A 26,486-nucleotide genomic window follows, 5' to 3' on the forward strand; every position below is an offset into this window, starting at 1 on the left:
AAATCTAAATTGGATTCATTAGAGAAGACTATATCTAAAACTGCGGGTTTTGAAAAGACTTTGAATGTATGCTTAAATTTCCGAATCATTTTGAGAAGGAATTTACATGTTGAAAGAGGTCTGGTAAATGGATCAATGGGTAATGTTGTTGATTTTGAGAAATACAGAAATAGAGATGGAATTGAATTTTTAAAAATTAAATTTGATGGCATTGAGGAAGTACAGGTAATTGGTCGTTGCTCTGCTAGGTTTTTGCTTGTTAAAGACTTATATGTTCGCCGTAAGCAGTTTCCTGTTTGCTTGGCATATGCGGTGACAATTCATAAATCGCAAGGTTTAAGTGTAGACACTGCTTTAGTGAATATTGGCAGTTCTGTATTCAAAGAGGGTATGGCTTATGTAGCATTGTCACGAGTCAAAACTTTATCGGGTTTGTACTTGATTGACTGTGATGTCACAAACATTTGTGCAGATCTAGATTGTGTTAAGGAATACAATAGGTTAAGAAGAGAGTATGCGCCACATTTGCCTCAATATCCTTTGATTGAGAAACGTGTGGTAGGCCGGAAACGAATAAATATCAGTAATAGTAGGGAGGATGTAGCAAAAAGAGCAAAAGTCGATGAACCCAAAAGTGGAAGCAGGAATAAAATGAATTCTGTTGATAATGTTGTTGGTTTTAAATTTGAAAATAGTTCTGGTGTCAACTGCTATGCTAATGTAGTTGTTAATGTTCTCTTTTCACTAGAGACTTTCAAAGAACAGATTGTGATCAATTCGGAACAAAGTTTATGCTGTTTGTTGAATTCTGTGTTAGAAAAATGTAGTGCTGATAAAACGAGAGTAGAAAGTGTGTCTGAAATTCGTTTTCTGTTAGACGAATGTTCAGGTCAAACAGAATTCTCTGAAAATATTCAGCAGGATTGTCAGGAGTTTTTAATGTATATGCTTGATGTATTGCAAGATGAGGGTGTAGATGTAGATTATCTATTTGGCCTTTCTTATCAATGGCAGCATGACTGCGGGAACTGTAGGCTATCAAGTACTACTAGTGTAGACTCAGAAAGATTTATATATTTAACTTTGCCTGACAGTAAATCAGTATCCTTCAATAAGCTAGTAAATGCAGCCGATCAAAACATGGAGTGCAGCCAATGTAAGTCTGGAATGCTGTCCACGTTAATTTTACGAAGTTATGGCCAGTATGTCATTTTAATGTTCCAACGATGTAGGCCTGATGGAACTAAATTGACAACTTTAATTAATAATTTTGTGGCTTCGCAGTTGTCAATATCAGGAAGGACTTTTAAAACTACTGCAATTATATATCATAACGGTCCATCAACTAATTCAGGACATTACACAGCTTATTTAAAATCTGGAAACGGATGGTCATTCTGCAATATGGCTGAGATACCCGCCACCCCCTCTCAACACAATCCCCAAGGATGGTAAACCGGAAACTGTTCTGAACTTTTGGAAGACGGGAGGGAGTGACCCTCCCGGCCGTATTTATTAAAATATGAAATAAAATTAAAACATTAAAATAACGGTTTCATATTATGTACAATTTCATTACCACATTGCGATGTTTGGCTAACCTTAACATATTCTCTAATACAAAGGTTCTCCTAGCCGAACTAACATCCTACAAAACATCTAACTTGAAATTTTGAAATTGTACATCCTAACGTTTAAGGGCCAACGGCAAGGTCGTAACCGGTGTCAAGATCCCTGACCAGAAATATCCCCCTCACTTGTGAGGGGCGACCGCACCGAGGTGTACCTCGAGTGCAACTACCAATTTCCCTTGACTTGACGGGGGCCCCAATAAACTCGACGCCACTTAAAGGTCGTCCGAGGACTCGTGTGAGGAATCTAGAAGGTAGCGTAGACCCCCCCAAACCCCACACAACTTACCACATCTGCCGTCGCAGATGTCCTGGCCCCGGGAAATTCTCCGGGAGGGGGCTGTAGCCCCTCCTACCCAGGAAGGGGCCTTGACCGCCTTTCCTTTCCTTTCGGCGTCCCATCCTTAGAAGGGACCGCCTTCCCCGTTGAGGGGCCAATGGCCACCTCCTTCGAGCGCTCCCATCCGTAATGGGTGACGCCCACTCATAGGGATCTTCCAATTAGTGCTCACCGATCATGACCTTACCGCCCGACCAAATAAATACGACAGTTCTAAACTAAATGAGTTCTAAGCTAAATGACTAAATTACTTAAAAGACAGTTAAAAGCAACAATTTTATTAAAACATGCTACTGATCAACACTAGAGCAGGATTACTTTATTTGCAACATACCACAAATTGACCATTTCTTTATTGCATCTTCAAGGTTATGACGATAATCCGGACCTGCAAAAAGAGTTACCCCATCAGACTTTATTCAAAACTACTTGCTGTCCTCAGGGGCTGGTGGGTGGGTCGAAATTGGCTCTTCGTTCCGTCTCGAGCTCACGTGCAGCGAGGTGGTGCAGCTTCAGAGCACAGGAACAAGAGGATGCTTCCTTGGCTTGTTGCTCCTTTTATCCGTCTTCAGGGCGGGCGTAAACCCGCCCCGGCCTGCCCCGAGGGCGTGGCCCGGCCGCGTCAGTGTCTAGGCCAGCCCACTCTAGGGCGGGAAAAAAGGCGCGCCCCGGCTACGCCGCTTCGGGCATACCAGCCGAGACTCGCCTCCCGCCCAAGATGGCTTCCCGGGGGGATCGTGGTACTCCGCCATACGTTCGGGGGGACCGAATGGTCGCCCCTTTCCATATGGCTGAGATACCCGCCACCCCCTCTCAACACAATCCCCAAGGATGGTAAACCGGAAACTGTTCTGAACTTTTGGAAGACGGGAGGGAGTGACCCTCCCGGCCGTATTTATTAAAATATGAAATAAAATTAAAACATTAAAATAACGGTTTCATATTATGTACAATTTCATTACCACATTGCGATGTTTGGCTAACCTTAACATATTCTCTAATACAAAGGTTCTCCTAGCCGAACTAACATCCTACAAAACATCTAACTTGAAATTTTGAAATTGTACATCCTAACGTTTAAGGGCCAACGGCAAGGTCGTAACCGGTGTCAAGATCCCTGACCAGAAATATCCCCCTCACTTGTGAGGGGCGACCGCACCGAGGTGTACCTCGAGTGCAACTACCAATTTCCCTTGACTTGACGGGGGCCCCAATAAACTCGACGCCACTTAAAGGTCGTCCGAGGACTCGTGTGAGGAATCTAGAAGGTAGCGTAGACCCCCCCCCAAACCCCACACAACTTACCACATCTGCCGTCGCAGATGTCCTGGCCCCGGGAAATTCTCCGGGAGGGGGCTGTAGCCCCTCCTACCCAGGAAGGGGCCTTGACCGCCTTTCCTTTCCTTTCGGCGTCCCATCCTTAGAAGGGACCGCCTTCCCCGTTGAGGGGCCAATGGCCACCTCCTTCGAGCGCTCCCATCCGTAATGGGTGACGCCCACTCATAGGGATCTTCCAATTTGTGCTCACCGATCATGACCTTACCGCCACAGGCCGGATAGTTGACCGCTATCCGGACCCCCCACAACACTCCTACCTAAAGGTCATGTCTCAAAGTCTTTAGCCTAGCTATACAGTCTCCTATGAGTAACTCGTTCCCCACCCGGGACAAATGAACACCATCCCCCAAATACATACTGTCACCAGTAATACAACCATGCGAAATAGAATGCAGTGTATTGGAACGGAACAATCTACTCACTTTGTTATTAATTTTTCTTACGGAATGATTCAGAGCAGAAACAGAAATAGCCCCCCGCCATACTTTTCGTGGTATCATATGTGACCATGCAATCGTGCACCCTGGAACTCTCCTCGCCAACCAACTTACAGTGGAAAGCATCGCCTCAAGAAGAAGTCGTCTACCAGTGGTGACCAAATCATTGTCCCCGAGATGTACTATGACTATAGACGGCGGTGACCTCGTCCGCCCTAGCAAACCCTCAAAAAATGATTGAAACTGGTCAATACAGAGTCCGCCCCTTCCGTAGAAGGACACACTGTACCCGTATTCCCCAGCCACGTGATTCATGTCACCTGCTTTGAATACGTCCGCGGCACGCCTCACGTATGAGTGGCCCACGACCCACACCTCCTTTTTCACAGCCGGTGAAATGTGACCGCTGGCCTGGTGTTGGGTCGACTGCATAGTCCGCCCCGCCTCGTAGGCTTGCGCAACTGAAACCAAACAAAAAGAAGAAGCGTGAGTACATCATTACGGCTTCACAACATGTGCAACCGCACATACCTCTTATAACAATTGGAGGACCAACGCCCCACACGTTTAATTTGTTCAACATTCAGACCCTTGGCCGTAGCCTCTGTAGCAGCCCCTATCCGAAAGGAATGGGTCCCAAACTCGCCCGGGTTCAAGCCCGCAGCAGTAATCGACATCGCAAGCACCCGCTGAAACTGAAACCTCGTCAGTGGGGTGGCGTCAGCGTGTCTCAACAAGGTCCCCCCCCATGATGCCACCCTTTGTGCTAAATACTCCTCTACACAACTCACCGGGCACATGGAGGACCCGGGGATCCTTTGTATCATTATGCAGTCCCCCATTGAACCCTGATCGGTCTTGGACTTGACAAATGAGACAGTCATTGTCTCCCCCCTGACTTGGACGTGCTCTCGGCACAGTCCCCCCATGGTATCCTGTCTGTTCCTTGCCACTAGTTCGCTTACCCGCATAGCCCCATGGAATGCTAGCACAAAAGCGGCTCGGAATAACACTGCTTCATACTGGGATGAACATGTTGCAGGAAGTACAGATAACAACAAAGCCAACCTATCCAGACCTATCGGGCGCCTTTCATCTACTCTGCGACCCTCAAGGCGTTGCCACCCACGTAGCGCCTTTTGCACGACGAAAGACGCTGTCGGGTCCTGGATCCCATGAGCCCTAGCCACAAAGGAAATGGCGGCCCGATGTCTCTGGGCCGTAGCCACTGATTTGCCTGCCTGACGTAAAGACAGCAGGAATTTCACTACCAACTCCTCCTGGCCCCAAAGCTCCCCTCTAGCTGCCCCCAAAAAGGCCCAATAGGAACGGAACGCCCCTTCATATGCCTTCCTCGTCCTGGGTGCTAAACTCTCTCCCACGAGGTTCTGTAATTCGGGGCACCGAGAGACCAGAGAGCTTCGGGAAAGGGTGCTGCCACCGGGTCCGCTGTGGGCAGAAAACCCCAGAAGGCCTGCATACGAAAACGAGAAAGTGCATCAGCCGCCTGGTTCATCACCCCCGGGACATGTCTTGCCTTAAATAGTACATTCAGTTGCATACACAATAACACAATTTCCTTGAGCAATCTCAGGATCCACTTGCATCGTGCTGCCTGGCTATTGATACACTCAACAACGGTCATGTTATCAGACCAGAATACCACAGAGTGATCTCTGAACCCCTCGGGCCAAGTTCTCAGGGCCACCAGAATGGGAAAAAGTTCTAGGAAAGCAATGTTACTTGTCAGACCACTCTCATGCCACCATGACGGCCATTTTTGTGCCGACCACTGAGTGCCGAATATGGCACCAAAGCCAATGCTCCCTGCCGAATCCGTCCACAGCCCCAGCTCCTCAGAGGACACGGCCGGTTTGTTCCAGACAATTCGGCCATTGAAATCCGCCAGAAATGCCAACCAACTGCGCATGTCCTGGCGAACCTCTGCCGAGAGCCTTGTGCGATGATGACCCTCCTTCAGGCCGACCATGGCTTGAGCGATCGAGCGAGAAAAGGGGCGGGCCATCGGTATAACTCTTAGGGCAAAATTCAACTGTCCCACCAATTGCTGTAATTGATGTAGCCTAACCTTAGACTCACTTATACACATTTGCAGGGATGCCCTGAATCTTAACACTTTGTCACCTGGTAGACGAAAACAACCTTCCTCGGAATCAAGCTCGATCCCCAGAAACTCGAGGCAAGTCGAGGGACCCACCGTCTTACCTGGTGCCAATGGCACGCCAAACTGATTCATCAAAACACAAAATGCAGTCAAAGCCTGTCCACATTCGGGATCCCCGGCCGCCCCCATAAACAAAAAGTCATCGAGATAATGCATCACATGTTGAAACCCCATTTTTCTCGTGAAGACCCATTGCAGGAAGCAACTGAACTTTTCGAAATAGGCACAAGATATAGAGCACCCCATCAGCATACACCTATCCATGTAATAATTACCCTGAAACATGAAACCAAGGAGACGCTGGTCGTCTGGATGTACCGGGAGCAACCGGAACGCTGACTCGATATCAGATTTTGCCATCAGCGCACCGGGCCCCAGGCGATTCAATATGGCTACGGCCTCATCGAAGGATGCGTACCGCACCGAACACACTTCCGGGTCTATCGCATCATTTACTGAAAGACCACGTGGGGCTGATAAATTATGTATCAGCCGAAACTCCCCCGGGTCCTTCTTGGGGACCACCCCTAAAGGGGAACAAACGAAGTTAGCAACTGGTGGCACATTAAATGGACCGGCGACTCGACCTCGAGCCACCTCCTTCCCGATCTTTTCCTGTACCACGGTCGTATGCTGTAAGACCGATATCTGGTTTTTACACTTTGCTATACCCTGAAACTCTCCCACTGGGATGCGGAAACCATATGAAAATCCGTTCCGCAACACCCCAGCGGAAGCGTGATCCGGGTATTCGCTGAGCCAGGGAATCATTGCCATGGTATCAATCGGGGTAGGTAAAGGCGCCCCTCGGATTATGTCAGACCTGTTTGGCGCCTCCTCTACCCCGTTATCACCCGTTTTGGCTCTGCACATGGACTCAGGATGGGATGATTGCCCACACCCCCCACATTCGTGCCTAAATTTGCATGACCCCTGGGGCCTAGTACATTTCCCCCTGTTAAAGTTCCAACAAACCCCCCTTTTACCTGCGTTGCCGGCTGGCCTCGAGTGATTGTCGTTACTCGTACCTGATCGAAAGGGCGTCCCCGCATATTGGCGGGATGATTCACCAATGTTACTCCCTACCAATGGCACCTTCAACATACCAGAGTCCTCCATTTTGGACCAGGACACAGAATCATAACAATCCCAAGTTAAGTTTTTATCATGCTCTTTCGCTTTTCTGAAAATATTTTCGTAACAAAACCAATGATTGCCCTCGTGAGATACTGAATACCCCATTATCCGTGACTGATAAATCGGCAATTCGGGCAGCAATTCGGGCCTACGTTCACCCAAGATGGATGTAAAAACCCCCCATGCCTTGCCCCAATTACCAATGTTTTCATTTACCTTAAAGGCGGCCATCTTTGCGCGCCAAACACTCGGATGCATGAGCTCCTTCTGGCTCTTAACATGCTCCATTTCATAATGGTCGGTAAGCAACGAGAAGATGTTTATATATTCCCCTGCCCATATCTTCTCCTTGATAGCCAGAGGGACATGTTGACCCAATTTTTCCCTTCGAGAGGGTGCCGACTCATCCCTCGCAATCGGCAATGGCCGCTTACCTGAACCGGAAGCTGTATCTGCGACTGGAACAGATGGCGATGGTGCCTTCGTCGCTTCCCTTGTTTCCCGCAGCTGCCTCATCAACACCTGCGCGTCGTCAGCCGTGGCGCCCTTGCTACCTTTACCCAACCACGCTGCTAATTGTGCTGCCAGCTCGGGCGGCATATCTTCCCCGGACACGGGGGTGACCACTACGGGAATCGGATTCCCTTCCTCCGGCACAGGAGTGGGTGCTTCGAGTGGGGCACAGGGAACTGGGACGTCTCCCCCAGCTGCTCCCCTTCTGGGCCTCTTGCCTTTTCCTCCCGGAGCTGCTCCAGCCAGAGGACGTTTCGGCCCCCCTTCCTCATCTTTCTCCGCCATTCTCTTCTTTAGGTCGGTCACCTCCTTCATGAGAACACGCAGCATCTGGTCGGTAGTCATTCTCTTTCCCGCCTTCTTAGGCATTCTCCGACAGAGTATCTGAAAAACAAACAAGAAAGATTACAACGCTCGAAATTGGCTCTTCGTTCCGTCTCGAGCTCACGTGCAGCGAGGTGGTGCAGCTTCAGAGCACAGGAACAAGAGGATGCTTCCTTGGCTTGTTGCTCCTTTTATCCGTCTTCAGGGCGGGCGTAAACCCGCCCCGGCCTGCCCCGAGGGCGTGGCCCGGCCGCGTCAGTGTCTAGGCCAGCCCACTCTAGGGCGGGAAAAAAGGCGCGCCCCGGCTACGCCGCTTCGGGCATACCAGCCGAGACTCGCCTCCCGCCCAAGATGGCTTCCCGGGGGGATCGTGGTACTCCGCCATACGTTCGGGGGGACCGAATGGTCGCCCCTTTCCATGATTCTGTTTTAACTTTTAAAAAAAGATTGCCTTTCCACCTTCAAAATTCTTACCTGGTGTTCTTACAACCAACATTTTAGGAAAGGAAGCTTGGGATTTGTTTAGAGGAATTTATAGAGGTTCTAATGGCTCCTACTATATATGGCCTTGTGGATAATTGTAGTACAGAGCGAAAACTATTTGTTTTTATAAGCAAAGTCAAGCAGCAGATCAAAAAAAGGAGTAGAGGAAATGTAAGTCTGCAATGCTGTCCACATTATTTTTGAAAACTTATGGATGAAATGTCATTTTACAATTTCAACTACATAAACTAGAAGAAAATAAGTTGTCCAGTCTAATTTAAAATGTTTTTGCTACACAGTCATCGATTTCAGGAAGAACATTTCCATTGCAGTTAGTACATAATATGCTGGTCCTTTGACAATATCTGGATATTACACAGCTTATTTAAAATTTTAAAAATGGCTATTCTTTCATCAAACATTACTAATTGAGTATGAAGCAATGTTGCCTTTTAACTTGATTTTTGAAGTCAGAATTTAGGGTAGGTAATTGGACTACAATGATTCTAGGTGTTGCTGTAACTTAGTGTGCTGTTTCAAATTGCTTTGTATGTCTCAGTTTTCTTAAAACAATTGAGTTTATCTTTCAGAAAGTGGCGGGCAGAAAATAGTAACAGCACAACTGAGTATAAGCTGTTTATAGGATATCCTTTGAGGTCATAGAAAGTAAGTTACTTTGGAGAAGTTCCTATTTCTGCTTATTTATATTATTTGGGTTTTTTAAACACAATCATTTTGATTGTGTTTTTTCCCCCGCTGTTATATGATGAATACCTTCAACTCACTGTTTTCAGTGAAATTTGATTTTTTCTGATAACAGCAAAAATAAACCATTAAATATGTTTAATTAATTTTCTACTTTGAATTGTGATTTTGTAATATGTATATGGATTGGTGTGGCTCACTGATTAGAGGCGGTAGACCTAGAAGCAGAGGTCGGCCTGGGACCAGGGTTCAATTCCTGACATGGCAGGATCTTGGGCCTTGGTCAGCGGACTCGATAATTTTTGCTTCGGTGCCTACTCCAACCATGGGTCCCACTCAGCAACTTTGGGTAATAGCTTGCTTAATCTCAACTAACAGCCCCATCAGCGCCGGGGATGCCTGGCATCACCTTGGGGATGCTCAGGAGGGTTTATCTCACAGGGAAAGCCAGCATGGGTTCCCCAGTAAAATACAGCGCCGGGACGCTTCTTTGCTGGGTCAGCTGTACGCTTTACTAGTATACCACATTTAACATTTAACATTCATTTTGTCTTATGCTCACTCTTTTTTTACCATCTTGTATTAATTTTAATTTTTTTGTTCTTTCTTACACAGATAAAAAGTATGAAAATGACAATACAGTACGGTAATGACAATTATAAGGTAAGCGTTTAGTACTTTTTACGTTACATGTCTATCAGATTTAACTTTTATTAGTTCCTCTGCTTCTTTTTTTTAAACCTTAGTTTCCTGTCTTTGCTACTTCTTTCATTTCTTTTTCTATTACTTATTTATACTACTCTTTTCACTTCTTTTATCAGTTCCTCTTTCTACAGTAACTGTGTGTTACTCACTCTATTTTTCTTTCTTTTCACATTACTCTCTGTTTATTAATTCGTCTTTTTTTAAAAAATATTTTTTTTACTTCGCTCCCGGTTCGCGTACTCGAACGCTAACCGGGAAGCGTATCAATAGAAATAGAGGATGCTAGAGTGCTAAACATTCTAGCAATTTTTTTTGAAAAGGGAAGGTAGTTCTGAAAAGAACTTTTTTTTATTATTTTTGATGTTTTATATTTTTTTTGAATTTTTTTGAGGAAGGAGAAACAAAAATGATTTACTTCAAAGGGCTCAACAGGAGCAACAAGAAAAAAAATTACTTTCTAGGACGTTTTGGACATTGATGACTTTCAAATGATCTATTTATTAAAGTAATACTCATTTCTCCGCATGAAATTAATTTTCCACACTGTAAACAAGTCAATCTCATGTGCAAAAAGTTCTTTTGCAGATTTGGAACTGTTTCCCTTGCCTCTGACTCACTTATTGTAAAGTCATTGGTGGATGTTTTTGCCGGTCGGGAGTTTTCCACCAAATCTCGAAATTGCGCTTTGGAATAATTAAGAGGGTGCCAAGTCTCCATGTGCCGATGCATGGTATGATTACCATAGCTATATTTTTTTTCGGTCCCTCTCGAGAGTGTTTTTTTGTAGATGAGGCAGGTAACGTACCTAGCATTAACTTTCTTTTCATGAGAAGGAAAAGAAAAAAATTGCCAGATAAAATTCACTTTCACACGGGACGTTCTTGGCATTTCTTTCAGAAAGCACTTGTCCCTTGCTCCTGTTCCTCGTCTTCCTCTTCTTCTTCTTCCTGGTCGAAGATGACCTGGCTAGTCGGTCCTTTCTTCTTTGGTGGTGGTGGAGGTGGTGGAGATCCACCAGCTGCAGCTAATACAAATGCCATGTCTTAGCAAACAAAAACAGGTTTTTCTCTCATAAAAATGAAAGTCGGAGTGAGGAAAAAAGGTGGGACTTTCATCATTTGAGAAAACAAAATGTTCTAAACCAATGAAAAGTGTTTGTTAAACGTCATATGATCAAGCGTTCCATCATTAGGAAACTAAAAGTAAAATCAACCAATGAAAAGTTTTTTTAACTAGTCACATGACTTGTTATGCTTACGTTCCGCGTTCCGCACCGCGCCTTGGATCGATTCCGGGGCTTTACGTTTCGCGCCTTTGTTCGCGTTCCAGAACGCTTCCGGGTGCGCTAACGCAGCACGTCATAAGGGGCATTACGTAGTAACGCGATATGTTGCGTTTACGGGACGCGTCACGATGTGCATTTCTAAGTCGGTATTTGCACTAACGGAACGTTTACCGATTCGCGGACCGGCAACGAAACAAGAAAAAATAATTTAAACTATAATATAAATTGAATTAAAAAAATATAATACAAATATATATAAAAAATATTTGTGAATTAGAATAAAAATATATGTTACAGCTACAGATATTTGCTATTAAAAAACCATTGAAATTCACTGAAAAAACCATAGGTTTTAGGCCATATATAGTTAGGGGTTAGCATTTACAAAACCTTAATTTACTCGCACAAAACCATAGAAATTCGCATATATAGTTAGATGCAAGAACTATATATCGCGCACCCGCAATCCACTGCCGATGATGTCACATATTACATCATTAATGACATGGTCAGTGACATCACTGATGACATCACTGATGACATCTCAAATGACATCACTGATGACATCACTGATGACATCTCAAATGACAGCACTGATTTCATCACTGATGACATCACTGATGACAACTCAAATGACATCACTAACAGCATCACTGATGACATCAATCATGTGATAATACGAGTAACCTCTTCAGACTCTAATATAACCTTAGATACACTCAGAGTAAACAGACACCCACAGACTGTCACTCATCCATGGAGTTACTCACACACCTAGTCAGTCATGCACTGAATCAATCACACCTCCATTTCATCAACTATACAGTTATACACACCTTACTTATTCAAATATATACTAACACATATTTACTCTCTTATACAATTCCTGATACAAGTTTTCAATGATCCATTCAGCCACTCACACATTCACTGGCTCTTATACACAGTAATTTATATATGTGAACTCTCACATGTACTGTGTTTTACATATTTACTTACTTTGACATGTAGCACTGAGATATCCATTCACTCACCAATACACTCGTACACAGTCAACCACCCATACAGCTGTTTCAACATGCAGTTTTGAACCCATAGATCGAGTGAATCAACTGTTCACACATGTATACACAGAGTCACACACCTCCCAGCCACCCCCACACACACACTTACTCTCCCATAGAAATACTTAGGCAACCAATCAATAACCCATATAGTTACTCATATAGCTACTGATTAACACATGCAGCACTTCATAGAACAACAGATATAATGATGCACAAATTAAGACAGTTTAGTCACTAACCCATGCACTCAGTGAGACACATTTAATCACTCTCTCATACAGTCAGTCATGCACCTACTAAATCCTTCATCCAGACACTTATACATCCACTCATTCTTCAATATGTAAGACATATTTTGACTTTTCAGAAACATACAGTCACTGGATGTTGTCATTTGAGATGTCATCAGTGATGTCATCAGTGATGTCATTTGAGATGTCATCAGTGATGTCATCAGTGATGTCACTGAGCATGTCATTAATGATGTAATATGTGACATCATCAGCAGTGGATTGCGGGTGCGCGATATATAGTTATTGCATCTAACTATATATGCGAATTTCTATGGTTTTGTGCGAGTAAATTAAGGTTTTGTAAATGCTAACCCCTAACTATGTATTGCCTAAAACCTATGGTTTTTTCAGTGAATATATATATACATACACACATGATGCAGGGGCTACAGCTGGTCCCAGTCGAGAAATACAATCAGCATTGTCACGGTCTTCTTTAAGCTCTTCTGTGGAAACACAATCAGAGACAGAGCTCAACCCTGGTACAACAGGGGGAGCCAAGATACAGCCACGGAAACACACACTTGCCAAGGAACTACATTTTTTAAGGGAAGAAAGGCGCTAACCCTTGCGCCCCAGGAACATAAACTCCAAATCAAACAGAGGGGAAATGCAAGGAGACATGAAAGAAGGTGAAGAAGGTGCTAAAACTCAGGCAAACAAAAAACCAATCAACATAAGAAGGTGACGTAAGTGATACAACAAACTCAAGGCGCCAATACAATCATAAACCTATCAGAGCTTAACCTTGACCGAACTGAATGAGGAATTGATGAGGCCATACGACGCACTAGGGTACTGTCCCGAAACGATCTGCTGTTTAAACCATCCCGCAGTAAGGACAAGCAAATTAATAGTACATGATCAAATGGTAATAATCCTAGCCTCATCCTCACATTTAACAAGCAAAAGGACAGCCTGAAAAGCATCATCAAGAAAAGCTGGAACTTAGTATTAAGTGATTCGGTTTTGGGTGACAAGCTCCTGTATACCCCGACAGTAACATTCAGAAAGGCCCCTAGCACCAGTGACTTTGTGGTCAGCAGAAGTCCAGAGATTAAAACAGGTTCTAGCTGGCTGACGGACTGAAAAGGCTTCATCAGGTGCACCACCTGTAGGGCATGTAAATACGGCATGAGTAAGTCCACTTACAGTAAGCCCTTCAAGAACAAGCCTTACTAACCAGTAAATCTGAATTTGTCATCTACATGCTGGAGTGCTCTTTTGGACTGTGGTACGTGGGCAGCACGAAACTGCAGGTCCACAAGAGAATAATCCAGCACCTGAGGGCTATAACTAATTCAGATGTAACATATCCAGTGGCCCGCCACTTCAAGGAGATCCATGGTAATGACCTGGACCAGTTGAAATAATATGCAACGGACGCGGTCCCGCCACCAAGATTAGGTGGCAATATGACGCCATACTGAGATGGTCAGAAACTAAGTATATTCTTAAATTTGATAGGAGGAGCCCACATGGGCTGAATACCACAACAGATCTGAACACTTGGCTATAGTTCAGCCCTATCATGTAATCTCCATGACTGACCTGAAATATTAAGCAATGACATATATTTCAGCAGTATATACATATCTTTCAAAAACAACGCTATAACCTCTTTCCAATGTACCCCTTCCCTATGTTGTAAAGAATGTCTACAAAGGACCGTCTTTTACAACTAATATTTTATTGCACTTAAACACCTTATTTGCATTGATCTGATCATACAGCATATTGAGAATACGCAAAATAGCACTTTTTTGGCACTTTTGCAAATATATATGCACTTTACAAGCAGCAGATTATATGCCCATAGAGGCAGTATATCTATTTGCACATTCATTTATGAAGGATATTGTGGCAACTGTTGATTGGTATTATTTAACATCTCTTTGAGCAGCATAGAAGTATAATTTTGAAATCTGGGGAGTCAAATGAATAATGGCAATGGCCTGCAATGTCAAAGCACTGAGTTGTTCTCCGGTGACTCTCCCTTCTGTACATGATAGTTTTCTCTTGGAATAATTTTAACTATTTGTATTATTGATCTGAATGTATTAAAACAGGAACAATGCATATTTTGCACATGGTTTTAAATCCAAGGATATGTTTTTATGAATTATGCTTTTAGATTGTTTTTAACTGTGTGTATATTACCAAAATGTATTTATACAGGAATAATGTGTATTTTGCACATGGTTTTGAAAACTTAAAGACCAGCCACAACAAATGTGGAAACATGCTGCATACTTGTATTGTGAAAATGGAGTACAGACGGGTAGTCTGTCTTCCATATTTAGTCTGAACTTGGTACTTTGAAATGTGGGAAGGAAATGGTAGCACGACATGTGATCAAGGCCTCTAGGGGCGGAAACGCGATTTGAAATAATACTTGCACAAAATAAGAGGAGTACGTTCCGTTTCTGGTTCCAGGGTGCAGGGACTCAGTGAAGAAAAGGAGTACTGAATATATATATATATATTTTTTGTTGTTGTTGTTGTTACTGTGAGACTCCCACCTTGACGGCAGGGATGATTCAAGCATGTGAATCTATGAAAGATACAATACTGGATAAGTGTCCCAATTTCAAGAAGACAACTCAAAGCCTAGCTCACTGGCAGGACCATTGCGAGGACATTTCAAAGAATCAAGACTCCCTACGAGTTCCCAACCCCAGGTGCTCAGGAGAAGCCGCTACGACCAGATCGAGGAGCTGTTATTCATCTTCAGAAGTGAAGAATGGTAAGCCTTCTTTGTTTCAGAGACATGGCTTGCTGAAATGCTGAATCTATCTATCTTTTAATGTCTCAGAGCAAGACAGCTGGTTTTGGTGAGCTAATTCAAGAATCTTTTGAACTGGTTTCCAGTCCTTGTGGTTCAGGAGTTATTGCTAGCTAAAGGTAGAGTACTCTGAAAAACTGATCTGATCAATTACCCTTTTCTACCTGTGTTACCCTAAACTCCTGCAGGTGCTCCCGAACCAAGGGTGTCTTGCCACCAGAAAATGTATACCGCAACTAGTACAAACTGAATTTTTGGATACCATTTTTAGGCCAGAAGCAAAACTGGCCCACTACTTGTCTTTCTATCTCCATCTCCATCTCAAGTTCTAAAGGACAAGCAAGGTAAATAACAGGTCCCTGGTACCAGTGACTAGCGCTTTGACCTCCAGTTGTCATCAGAGGGCAGCCCATGTCCAGCTATATGGCTGTCTGGAAATTGTTGAAATTGGCAAATATTCCAGAGGGTGGGCACTTTGTAGTTTGGATGGTAGGTTTTGCGATAGCCATTTTTAAAGCTATATGTTCAGGTTATTGTTGCGCATGCCTCCATTAACTTCAGACCATGCTGCAGTACTTGAGGTGGCCAAATATTTTGTAGCAGACAGTCGCCCACATCCATCACTGTTGTGACTTCAACCATTGGTCCGAACACTGAACAATGCCTGCACATACACTGACCAAATCCTTCTGTGCTTTCACTAGGCCCCAGGGCAAGTTGTTCCATTAGGGTGGGGTTCGGGGGGGGGGCATGTTCTGCTTGTTCATCTAACACAGGGTTCCCTAAACTCAGTCCTGGAGGGCCAGATCCATTGCAGATTTTCAGAATAACCCCATTTAGATAAATGTTACCTTAAAAATCTAGCATGGATCTGGCCCTCCAGGACCAACGTTTGAGGACCTGTCCTGAAAAAAATTGTCTTTTAGTAAATACCTGTTTGCTTGTCAAAGTTAAATATCCTCATTTTCATTAACTATTCACAATTACTACTGCCACATGGATAGATTTTGGTCATCTGATATCATGAATGCCTACAATATGTCAATAATTACTAGGGCAGCACCAATCCTAGGATGGACATTATCATACCAGGCTACCCATAATCTACTGAGGTACTTACAACCAATACACTAGGGCAGTGGTACTTAACCTTTTAACTTCTGTGGACCAGCACCTTAATCATTTCTGGAATCTGGGGACCCCGGCCTAAGAAATTTCAATGATTTGAAGAGCGAAACAATAAACAAAACAGAGAAACCGACATTCATCAAACAAATATTTAATTCACAAATGTAGAAAAAATAAAAAAATGTATTTTAAGGGAAAGGTTGAAGCTTTTCTAAATTCAGTTGAGGCCACCCATTGTCTATCTATATTCGGCTTGATGCGCCTGCACTGTTCCCATGGGATACCTTTTTGCTTCACATTTACAGAACGTTTTAATATTGAAAATGTTCAGTTTTTAATTTTGCTTCTTTATTAAAATACATTTGCGTTGTCAACACTGGGAGTGAACAACTTAACACTGGTGATGAGGATGGGATGCAGTTAACCTCCATTGAGATTAAAAATGTTCTTGATGGTCATGGCATTGTTCATAAATATTCATCTTTTTATTATCCCCAGAGCAATGGAATTGTGGAGAGGTGGATCAGGGTGTTCAAAGAGGGGTGACAACTGGCCATTTCTAATGGAATTTTTTTTAATTAAGCCATCAAAGAAATTCTTTGAAGTTACAGAAATATTCCTAGAAGTATGGGTGTTCTTTCTCCAGTTAAAAAAATGAGGGAAAGGAAGAGTGAGTGCATTGAGTATCAGAAGCATCTCAGCGTCTCCTGGACCCTTCTAATCAAAACAGTGTTGGTGTTCATCTACACTTCTGAAAATGTCATCGAAATCGATGGCTGTGGTGAGATCTAACCAATTTATTTGCGCTTTGTCGATTTAGCGTTGCCTATTATCTCGACATTGTCTCGTGCTCACCTCGTCATGCGCTGTCCCTCGCGCATAAAATTCCATCACAAACCTTGACACGCTTTTCCTCGCGCGTAAGCCTCTAGTGTGCAATCACCGGCGCAAGTCTCAGAACTGTTCTTATTGCCTCGGAAGTTTTTGTTTCATCGAATGTGCACTTAAACAAAAAGCAGACAAAACCCCGAAATTGGAAACTGGAAGGAAAGGCAGGAAACAAGGCGCTGCGCAGGGACCCATTGTGCTGGGGTCCGGAAAGGAGAAACCTTGTGAAAATATTACTAAGCTGTCCCTAGAAGGTAAAACTGCCTCTGGCATACATTAGAAGGGGGGGAACACTTTGGCAGCAGGACCTGAAGGTAGCCCTGAAACCAGTTTTTCATACTTTTGGGAGAATAAAGGTAAGAGTCCCAAAACAAACAGAAAGAAGGGCCACCCTGTGGACGCTAAAATAAAAATTCCACCTTCATTAAGGTCTTATTTTAAAATTCTCCCACAGGTTCTAGACGTGGTTAAACAGGGGAAAACCCTTAGTAAAGATTCCCGGCTGACAGAGACAGCAAGACAGCCTCCTTTGGGTCTGATGGAAGATACTGAGTTGGGAAATATCCCCTCCTCTACCCCCACCCCGGTACTTACACCTATACTAGCTCCCCCCTAACTCCACCAATTAATCCATCACTGAACCGCTAAGCAGCCCAGAGATCACATGAGTAGGTACAGTTATGAGTACAGTGTCAATCACAGAGAACGCTTGAGGAGAAAGTTTAACAGTGGGGAGTACAGGGGCTAATGGCAGCGAAAACTCTTAGTAGTACATCTCAGCTGGGAAACTACCCCACATACCTCAGGGAGCCTGAGAGGTGGTTAACTAATCACGATGGGATGCATCTTCTAGATCCACATACACTGGCATACATCGGCAAATAATTAAGATCATAACCCAAAATTACTTAAGAATACGTGGAGGTTACAGTATGAAGCAGGTAAACAAGATATTGGAAACAGTATTAGAAACATTGGGAGTCCTAGTGGGAGTTTTAGCTATTAACGGTCCCTGACAGCTGGTAATAGTTAAACACAGGGCAAGAGTATTGCCAGAGTATTAGGTGATTAAATAATTCATTAACTGGGGGGTGAAGCAAGAGGTGTTTAAAAGCGAGACGTAATGAAAGGTTAGTCACATGGGAGATGGGGAATTGCCTGTGATACAGACCGAGCGGTTAGGAAATTATGGAATAAGCAGGTATGCGCGCAGTTGGATGTGTAGAGCACCGGGGAATGAGTTTTTATAAATAATATGAGAGTAAAAGCTATGTTAGAATGGGGAGTTTAATTAGAGGTGGGAAGAGATCTTGACTCAACCAGCGCGAATAGGGGGGAGTTAGATGGTATGCTTCTAAAGGGAACGTTTGAAAGTCTGACATTAGAGGAATTATGGGATGACAAGGTAAATTACAGTGCATTTTAAAATTGTCACGTTAATCTGGGGCTGGGAAGATGAATATTTACACATTTATGGGGGTTAAGCCCCTAGTTTTGTGTTTTGTTCATAGTTTAAATTTAAGCTAAATTAACTTTCTAGTGAACGGTTTTGCACCATATGTTATACTGCGCAAGAAGAAAACTTAGATTAATGTTATTGGCATTATTGTGTAAGTATATGGTTTTTTTAAATTGTCGATTCACAGTGACCCCTGACGAAGGGCTAGGAATAAGCCTGAAATGCATTGGGTTTCTAATAAAATGCTGATTTGAACTACTTGCTGTGTTTGGATCGTATTCTTCTAGAGGTCCAGATGGGCACGTGCGAATACGCGAAGTTTCCAAAATACATAATGTTACATATGTGGAGACGAATGATGTGAAGAAGAAAGCGTTTGAATTATGGACTAAACAAGATTAATTTTGAACTTGGTTAAATGGAGAATTATTGGTTGGACCAGCGATCCACGTCATGCAGTGCATCTGGGAGTGGAGCGTTGAATCGAGGCTCCCCACGTGATTGTCTAAATCCAGGACATACCTAAAGATGATGATGAGAGTGAATGTCTTATCCGATATTTTGAGAGAAAGATCAGGTACCCAACTAGGTGTGTCTTTTTACAATAAAAAAATATGGACATAAATCAAGGATCAATTACATCTTGATCAGCAATGATTTAAGGGGTTAAGTATAAGATATAGGTTATCTGACCCCGCACCTGTCAGACCACTCAGCGGTTTGGCTAGATCTAAAGTTATTAGATAAAGAACAACGGAGGGCGTGGGCATTTAACCGCACACTCCTCCTAGATGAGGCTGAGACGGGTATTTATCCCAGGAGACAGAATTTTTCCTAAACATAAATTAAGGCTCGGCGGAGCCTTCAGTGGTATGGGACACCCTGAAGTCGTACCTGAGAGGCTTGATAACAAATAGGACCTCCTATAAGAACAGGCAGTATAGGGAGGAAATGATATCCATTGAGCGTGAAATAAAGGAGGTGGAAAGGAAGTCTAATAATGAAGTTGATCCTGCTACTTGCCAAGCACTAGAAGAGAAATTGAAAACTCTGCAAGATCTGCTAGAGGACATTATTAAGGCTAGAATTTCCAAAGGATGGGAAGCTAGCAAGCTTAATTAAACAAATGAAGGAGTAACCACTGAGGGTACTGAATACCTGTATAGCTAGTACGGTATTGAGGTGCAAGCCCTGCAACCCGATCTGGGACAATCCTTTGTCCTTAGAAGACCCCTCACTCACCAACCTAGTTGGTGACATGCTTCATCATCGGGGTCCCACCCGGATAGCCAAATGCCATTCAGGTGTGCTGCGACACCTGATTACAGTGGAGCGGTTATTTTTGTTTGTATGTGATATTACTAGGAAAGTGTGGTTAAAAGTTGTCTCAACACTACCCACTCGAAGACTTTATTCTGGAGTAGTTGGAGAACCAGTAAAAAAAAATATATATAATTATATTTACATGTGGCACCTTTGCCTGGTTAGGTAGGCTGTGGTGTCAAAAAAAGATGTGAAGAGAGTTAAAAAAGGTTAGGTCTACATGTTTCAACCTTCGTGTGATTGTAGTGATTTTCTTCAGGACCAGTGTGATCTAGGCTGGGTGGTCTACACACGCTAAGGTGTATCCTGCCCTCGCCTAGTAGTGAGAGTGAAATCACAAACCGGGGATTTCTTAAAAGTGTTCTTCTCCGTGTCATTTTGGATAAAAAACTCAAAGTATGCTGATTCAGGGCTTCATGAGCTCCCCCGACCCTGCTTTACCGTGCAACCACCATTTGTGGCATCAGGAAGTCAGGCGGATTCGCCTAGCAGCGGTTCGGTCGGGAGCTCCGTAGATTTGAGTATCATGTACTTGTATGTTTTTATGAAAAGTTTGGTCTAAAGACATTGCCAATTAGCTGTATTATTGGGATGATTTTTAACCAATTTTAAATAGAAGTGCAATCAAAAGCAGGTCTTTGTTTGCATTATGTGTAATAAAATATACTTATTCAAATATACTAGTCACAACATTTAATATCGTTATGCAGATTCTGGTTCAGGGCAAACTATTTAAAGTTTAGTGAATGTGACACAGAAGGGAATTTTGTTATTTGACAAGGGTAATTACCCGGTCCCTTTTGGTCTAACTGGGGTGAACTCTCTTTTTTTTTTTTTTTTTTTTTACAGCATTCATTTTGAATTCGGTGAGAGACACTTCACACCAGAGTTATCATGAAAGCTGCTGAGACCTGTGACTGAGATGCAGCTTAGCAGGCCCCGACATTCATCCTAAGAAGGAAGATCGCTGTGCAGACTGATGTGTGCAGGCATGTACACTGAGATGAAGAGCATTGATTAATGCACGGATGCTGGCTTCCTGAGACATTACATCACGGTGTGGGGTTAGATCATTTCAACTGGCCTGGCAGAAGGGTACTCCCACCATGCTCTCACTAGTGTAGGGATAGTAGAGATAGATAAGAGTTACATTAGGCACAACTAACATGGTTGAATTGTTTTTTGTGTTTTTCAGTATTCTAATAATGATTATAACAATGATGTGTCTCATCTGTTTAATGATCGCAGTTCATGTTTTATTTACAAGGATTATATAATTTCAATAAACATTTGAAAAAGTATTATTGTATCTTCTCTTTGTGAAACATTGGCCATACAAAATGATAAACAAAAGCTTTAGATCTGTTTCCACTAATTCCTTGGAAATAATTGTGGTGAAGCTTGAGATTACAGACAGCATCTATGACTCTTGAGGTTTAGGAGTTTAGATGTGGTACCGTGAGATAGCCGAACCAACATTTACTGCTGAGATTAGAAGACTCAAATCATTCATTATGAAGCTTTTGTTGATCTAATACAGAGTCCTACAACATTTGTAGGAACCATAAAACATCCTCTTAAATGTGATGCCTGCATGAGGCCGCAAATCAGTCATGCTTGTTCTCTGCAGAGAAGAGTGACAAGGAGGATCATATCATGTTCAAGTGATAAAGTGGTTGAATAGCATTTACTGTCTGTATAGCATCCACCTCGGTACCCTTCTTCTCCAGCACCAAACTCCTGCTCTGGTGTAGCTGTCAAGGCTTGTTGCGCATGCTGAACCCACTATGCCGAAGGGTGCTGCGATACAGAATGTATAGACTAGGAGAAAGTGCTCTTTCTTGGCTGTGTAAATGCTTGAAGGCAATAGTGCAGACAAGGCAGACAGGGGTGCATGTGATGGGCCTGAATAGGAAGTGACTCTGCTCCCTGACAATTTGATTCTAGATATGATGAGGCCCAACCCATACATGCAAACAGATCAGATACAGGTGGGAGACTCAAGATTTTTAAAACTAAAAATGGCTTTATTTTAGGTGTCGCCCCAGTACAATTGCTGCTGCTGCAATATAGGCCAATAGGAAAAATACATGCCCAGATTTTTTTTTCAAAATCTTCCAGTTAAAAAATGTTGGTATGTACGCCACTCAGCTTGACTATGCCAACTTTCTGGTTTCCAAAAACAGGCAAGAAGGATCTCTACCCCTGCACATCCTTGGGCCTTGCAGCGGCTCCTCTCTCACCATTCTCTCACCACCAAACAGAACACAATAAAATTAGGAAAAACAAAAAAAAACAACAGAGGCTTTTCACTTATGGGGAGAGACAAAAATACAGGCTGTCCGAGCCCACCCAGGCCTTTCCCTCCTGTGGCTTATGAGCAGTTGCACTAACGCTACATACTCATTCTCACTCCCAAACTCTCTCTCCCCCACTCTCTTTTTTACTTTCTCTCTCTCTCTCTCTCTCTCTCTCTCTCTCTCATAGTGCTCTACAGACTAGTGCAGAGATGTGCATTATAAGCTCTGAAGATACCTCTATGTTCTTTCTAGTGCACGATGCACAGTAGGACAGGCATGCACTATAAACCTGAGGAGGTGTACTGTGATAGTAGTGTGGTGATCTCAGCACTCTAGTAGGGAAACATATAACACCACACCTTTACTTTGATGTTAAATGATTGCTTCACAACATTTGAGAGTTTTTATTTTCCTTAACGTACTTCTCCATTACCTTTGGTTGTTTATATTCAAGTTTCTGGGTGTAATGTTAATTTGGTTGGTTAAACTAGCCTCCCCTGATAAACAGACAATCTAAAAATAAAGTCTACTGGGACACTGAAAGCCACAGAACTCAAGACCATTTAACATCTTGTTTGTTACGAAATCGATTCAGGTCTTGGAAGGTACTGGTGGTTCGGCCATCTGGCCCATACCTAGACCTCAACAAGCGTAGCATGCAAAGGACTTGACACACATCTATAGACTACTGAGTATTTTTCAAAATGTGGTTTCTAATCGTAGAATCAAGAAGGGGAAAGGTAGTGTGCCATCTGCAGGGATGTTATATTTAACGATCTTGTTGAATACAGTAGTGCAGTGCACGCCCAGGAGTAATTCAATGCATAGAAAATAATTTTACCTTAATACGTGTGTCTTTGTGCTCCATGAACCTCAAGTCGCTGTTCAAGACACGGGTGGCAATCCACTTGTTCAACGGCACGAGAAGCAATGTGAGTCCAAGACCTGCCAAGGATGCCAACCCTACTTGTTGGTACAGCAGATAGAAGGCAACAGCAAACTCGGTGGGCAGGATCCAGACTTCATGAAAGGCAAAGCAGAAGGTGGTCAGCTTCTCCGAGTCGGAGCTGATAAAGTTCACGACTTCACCTGTTGAGAAGCAAGACAGGCTCCTGCTGTTGGCCTTCACAGTTTTGCGGAAGATGGTGGACACAGCTGCAGCTCTGACCATCAGCTCCACCTTGTGCACTTCATACTCAAATTGATTGTGCAACAGGGCACCAAAAAAAGAACAGGCAAAGAGCCCGAAGGCATAGAGTAGTCCATAGCTCAAAGGTTCATGGCGTTTCTCCATAAAAGTCACCAACCGATTGAGCAAAAGAGGGCCTGCAAAGGCCATGATGCTGGCTACTACCCTGACAATCCCCAGTGAGAAGTATCTCAGACCATAGGCTGAGCAGAGCACAGAAAAGAAGCGTACCTCCTTCTGGATATCTGCAGTACCATGAAGAAGACAACTCCCATCTGTGTCATCTGTGGGACTGAGAAGTCTACTGCTACCATCTTGGTTGGCCAAACTGGGTACCCCCTTCAGGGTGGCTTTCTTTTTTTGCCAGCAGGCATTGAAGCGCTTGCAGATTATTTGCGTTTGGAGATGGTATGGTAAATGATAGACATCATCAGGCTGCTTCAGCTCTTTTTGGTATCCACGTTTCAACAACGGATTCATCCAGTGGAAGGAAAAACGTGAAAGCCAACTCTCATTTTTTTCATCAATCCTCTGCCACTCTGGCACTAGGCCCTCTGAATCAGTCAGAAGAGGGGTGCAAACCAAGGGGTCTTTTATGGTGACAAAGGCTTGGTGAGTGGGAATGGGAGCCATGAACACAAGTATGTAGGTGGCAAAACAGGCCAGCGACAATTTGTTTCAAAATGGGTCTAGGAAGCATTGTCTATGACGCCATCCGATTATGGCTATACCAATCACACATGAAGACCATGAATGGCACAAGAAGGAGCACCAAGACTATCAAAACCAGGGGGCCTATGGGGGTGCAATTTGCCAATCTGTGGAGCCTGAATAGAGCTATGCATGAGTGATCCAGGCTAGTGCTGAGATTCCACCAGTCAACACTTCCAAGGCAATTGTTCCTCCTTTAGAAAAACAGGCTCCAGGATAAAACTGATGAACAGCAAAGAGAAATAAAACAGTGATCTGGCACTTCGAAGCAAGCCTGGGACGATGTTCAGATTCAGGAAACCTACAATAAAGAAGGAATAATGTTAGGGAATACAAAATCTTTTTATCTACAAAAAGATGTATAGGATGAGGGCTATTGACCAAGGAAAATGAACACAAATCAAATGAGAATGAGGAAGACTACAGCTTGAATCAAAGAAGTCTAAAAATAACTTCTTTTACGAGTTATGTCCTATGTGGTACATCATCAAAAAGATATCCTCTAGATTCTCAAGGAACTTGCTATCCATTCCGGTTTTACATTCATAGTCCTCCCTATGCAAGAGTTGTCTTACATGTAGAAGACAACACACCCACAACCTGGAAGTGAAATAGCAGATGCATAGACCAGAAAAGAGACAGAGAATAGATGAACAGTGAGAAAAGATTGGACAGGGGAAGGAAGAAATAGGGGGATGAGTGGAAGGCCTGAAGAGGGTACGACAGAAGGATGATCAGCCCATGTATGCTACTTTTCTGCAGTAGCCAGTGTCTTCCAATGAGGGTTAGAACCAGTACTTGTGAAGTCAGATCACTAAACGTCTTGGAGATGTGTGTATATACAGTTCAGTCGCTATTAGAGAGACAACGTAAATGAGTCCTAATCCAGAGAGACCAGCTAAAGGGCTACTAATCCAGGTCCAATGAACTGAACAGAGAATTGTGACTAGGAGTATTGCATCAGCTGGTTCAATCTAAGGTTTAACACCAACACCTTAAGAACCACCTGAAGTTTCTCAGAGGTTTTGGGGCCCTGATACAACCTTACATAGTCAGATTTTAGCACAAAGCATCCTAAAATAAATTCACATGTCAAGGGTACAGACTTCTGTGTAGTTCATGCATGATTAGATCTGTATGTCCATGTGTAAACCGGGGTAAACAGAGACTAAAGGTAGCAACAACATTGAAGACAAGGTTGTGGGACTAGTGACAAAATAAATAGGGCCTATCACATCACAAATTACTTTCTCCTCTGCGTCAACATAGTGGGTGTAGCCTTCCATGACACTGATCCCTAGGAGACGCACCACAGTGGATATCTCTAAGGTACTTAGTGTAAGACATAAGTGTGTGAAGAAGAGCTCAAAGTAGTCTGGGAGGGGTGCGTTAGAGTGTTTATCTAGAGGATATCTAAGGGTTGGAGAAGAAAACAAGTTACTTACCTGTAACTTTAGTTATCCAGTATTGGTATCTTTCATAGATTCACATGCCTGAATCATTCCCCGTCGCCGAGGCGGGAGTCCCACTGCAATAATATATACAAAAGCAGTGCCTTAGTAAGAATAGTAGTAGGCTAAAAGAAAAGAGGCCCAAAAGGCCCAAAACTTAGTAGCCTATCCACGTCATTATATGAAAAGAACTAAAAAATAGTTCCAACCAATCAGCTACCAGCACCCTCTAGAACCTTCCCAGCAGAGGCAATTCTCCTTAGATTTTCTTAGCACAAGTGGGAAGTAGGGATCCCAGATAAAGAACTGTCTCGCCAGGGAGGAGGGTGGCTGCATGCGAATCTATGAAAGATACCAATACTGGATTACTGTAGTTACAGGTAAGTAACTTGTTTTCTTATCCAGTATTGGGGTATCTTTCATAGATTCCCATGCCTGAATCAGAATAGCAAGCAGTAAGCCAACATGTTGTCGTTTGCAGATGGTGGGAGACAGGGTTTTATATATATACTAGCAGCCCGCCCCAGCGTTGCCCGGGGCAGAAGGGGGCTCGGGGCAGCATTCCAGGCTTGCGTGCACCTTACCTCAGCGCTTGCTCCCAGTCGCACAAACCCAGGCCCCTGCTCCAGTCCGCCTCACTTCACCGCCCCCCACTACTCTCACTTAAATGTCTGCACCCTCCAGTCCGCGTCACTTCACCGCTCCCCACTACACCAAGCCAGTCTACACGCCGCGCTGCAGTCCGCTATCACGCTCCATTCCGCCTCACTTACCGCTCCTCCCCACGCACTTCACCGCTCCTCCCCACG

At 43.6% G+C, this 26,486-nt stretch overlaps 1 protein-coding gene across 1 annotated transcript in view; it reads right to left on the minus strand.

Annotated features, from left to right (window-relative positions):
* Window positions 1-24,756, minus strand: part of LOC147706821 (ATP-binding cassette sub-family C member 10-like) — a 1,330,844-nt gene extending 1,306,088 nt beyond the window's left edge. Inside the window, 4 exon segments of the mRNA XM_086925587.1 lie at window positions 23,168-24,182; window positions 24,184-24,358; window positions 24,361-24,527; window positions 24,689-24,756. Coding sequence (XP_086781713.1) covers window positions 23,168-24,182; window positions 24,184-24,358; window positions 24,361-24,527; window positions 24,689-24,756 — 1,425 coding nt within the window.
* Between the last annotated feature and the right edge of the window lie 1,730 nt (window positions 24,757-26,486).

Source organism: Lissotriton vulgaris, chromosome 6 (genome assembly GCF_964263255.1).
Source record: "Lissotriton vulgaris chromosome 6, aLisVul1.2, whole genome shotgun sequence".
In the NCBI taxonomy this organism is placed as follows: domain Eukaryota; kingdom Metazoa; phylum Chordata; class Amphibia; order Caudata; family Salamandridae; genus Lissotriton; species Lissotriton vulgaris.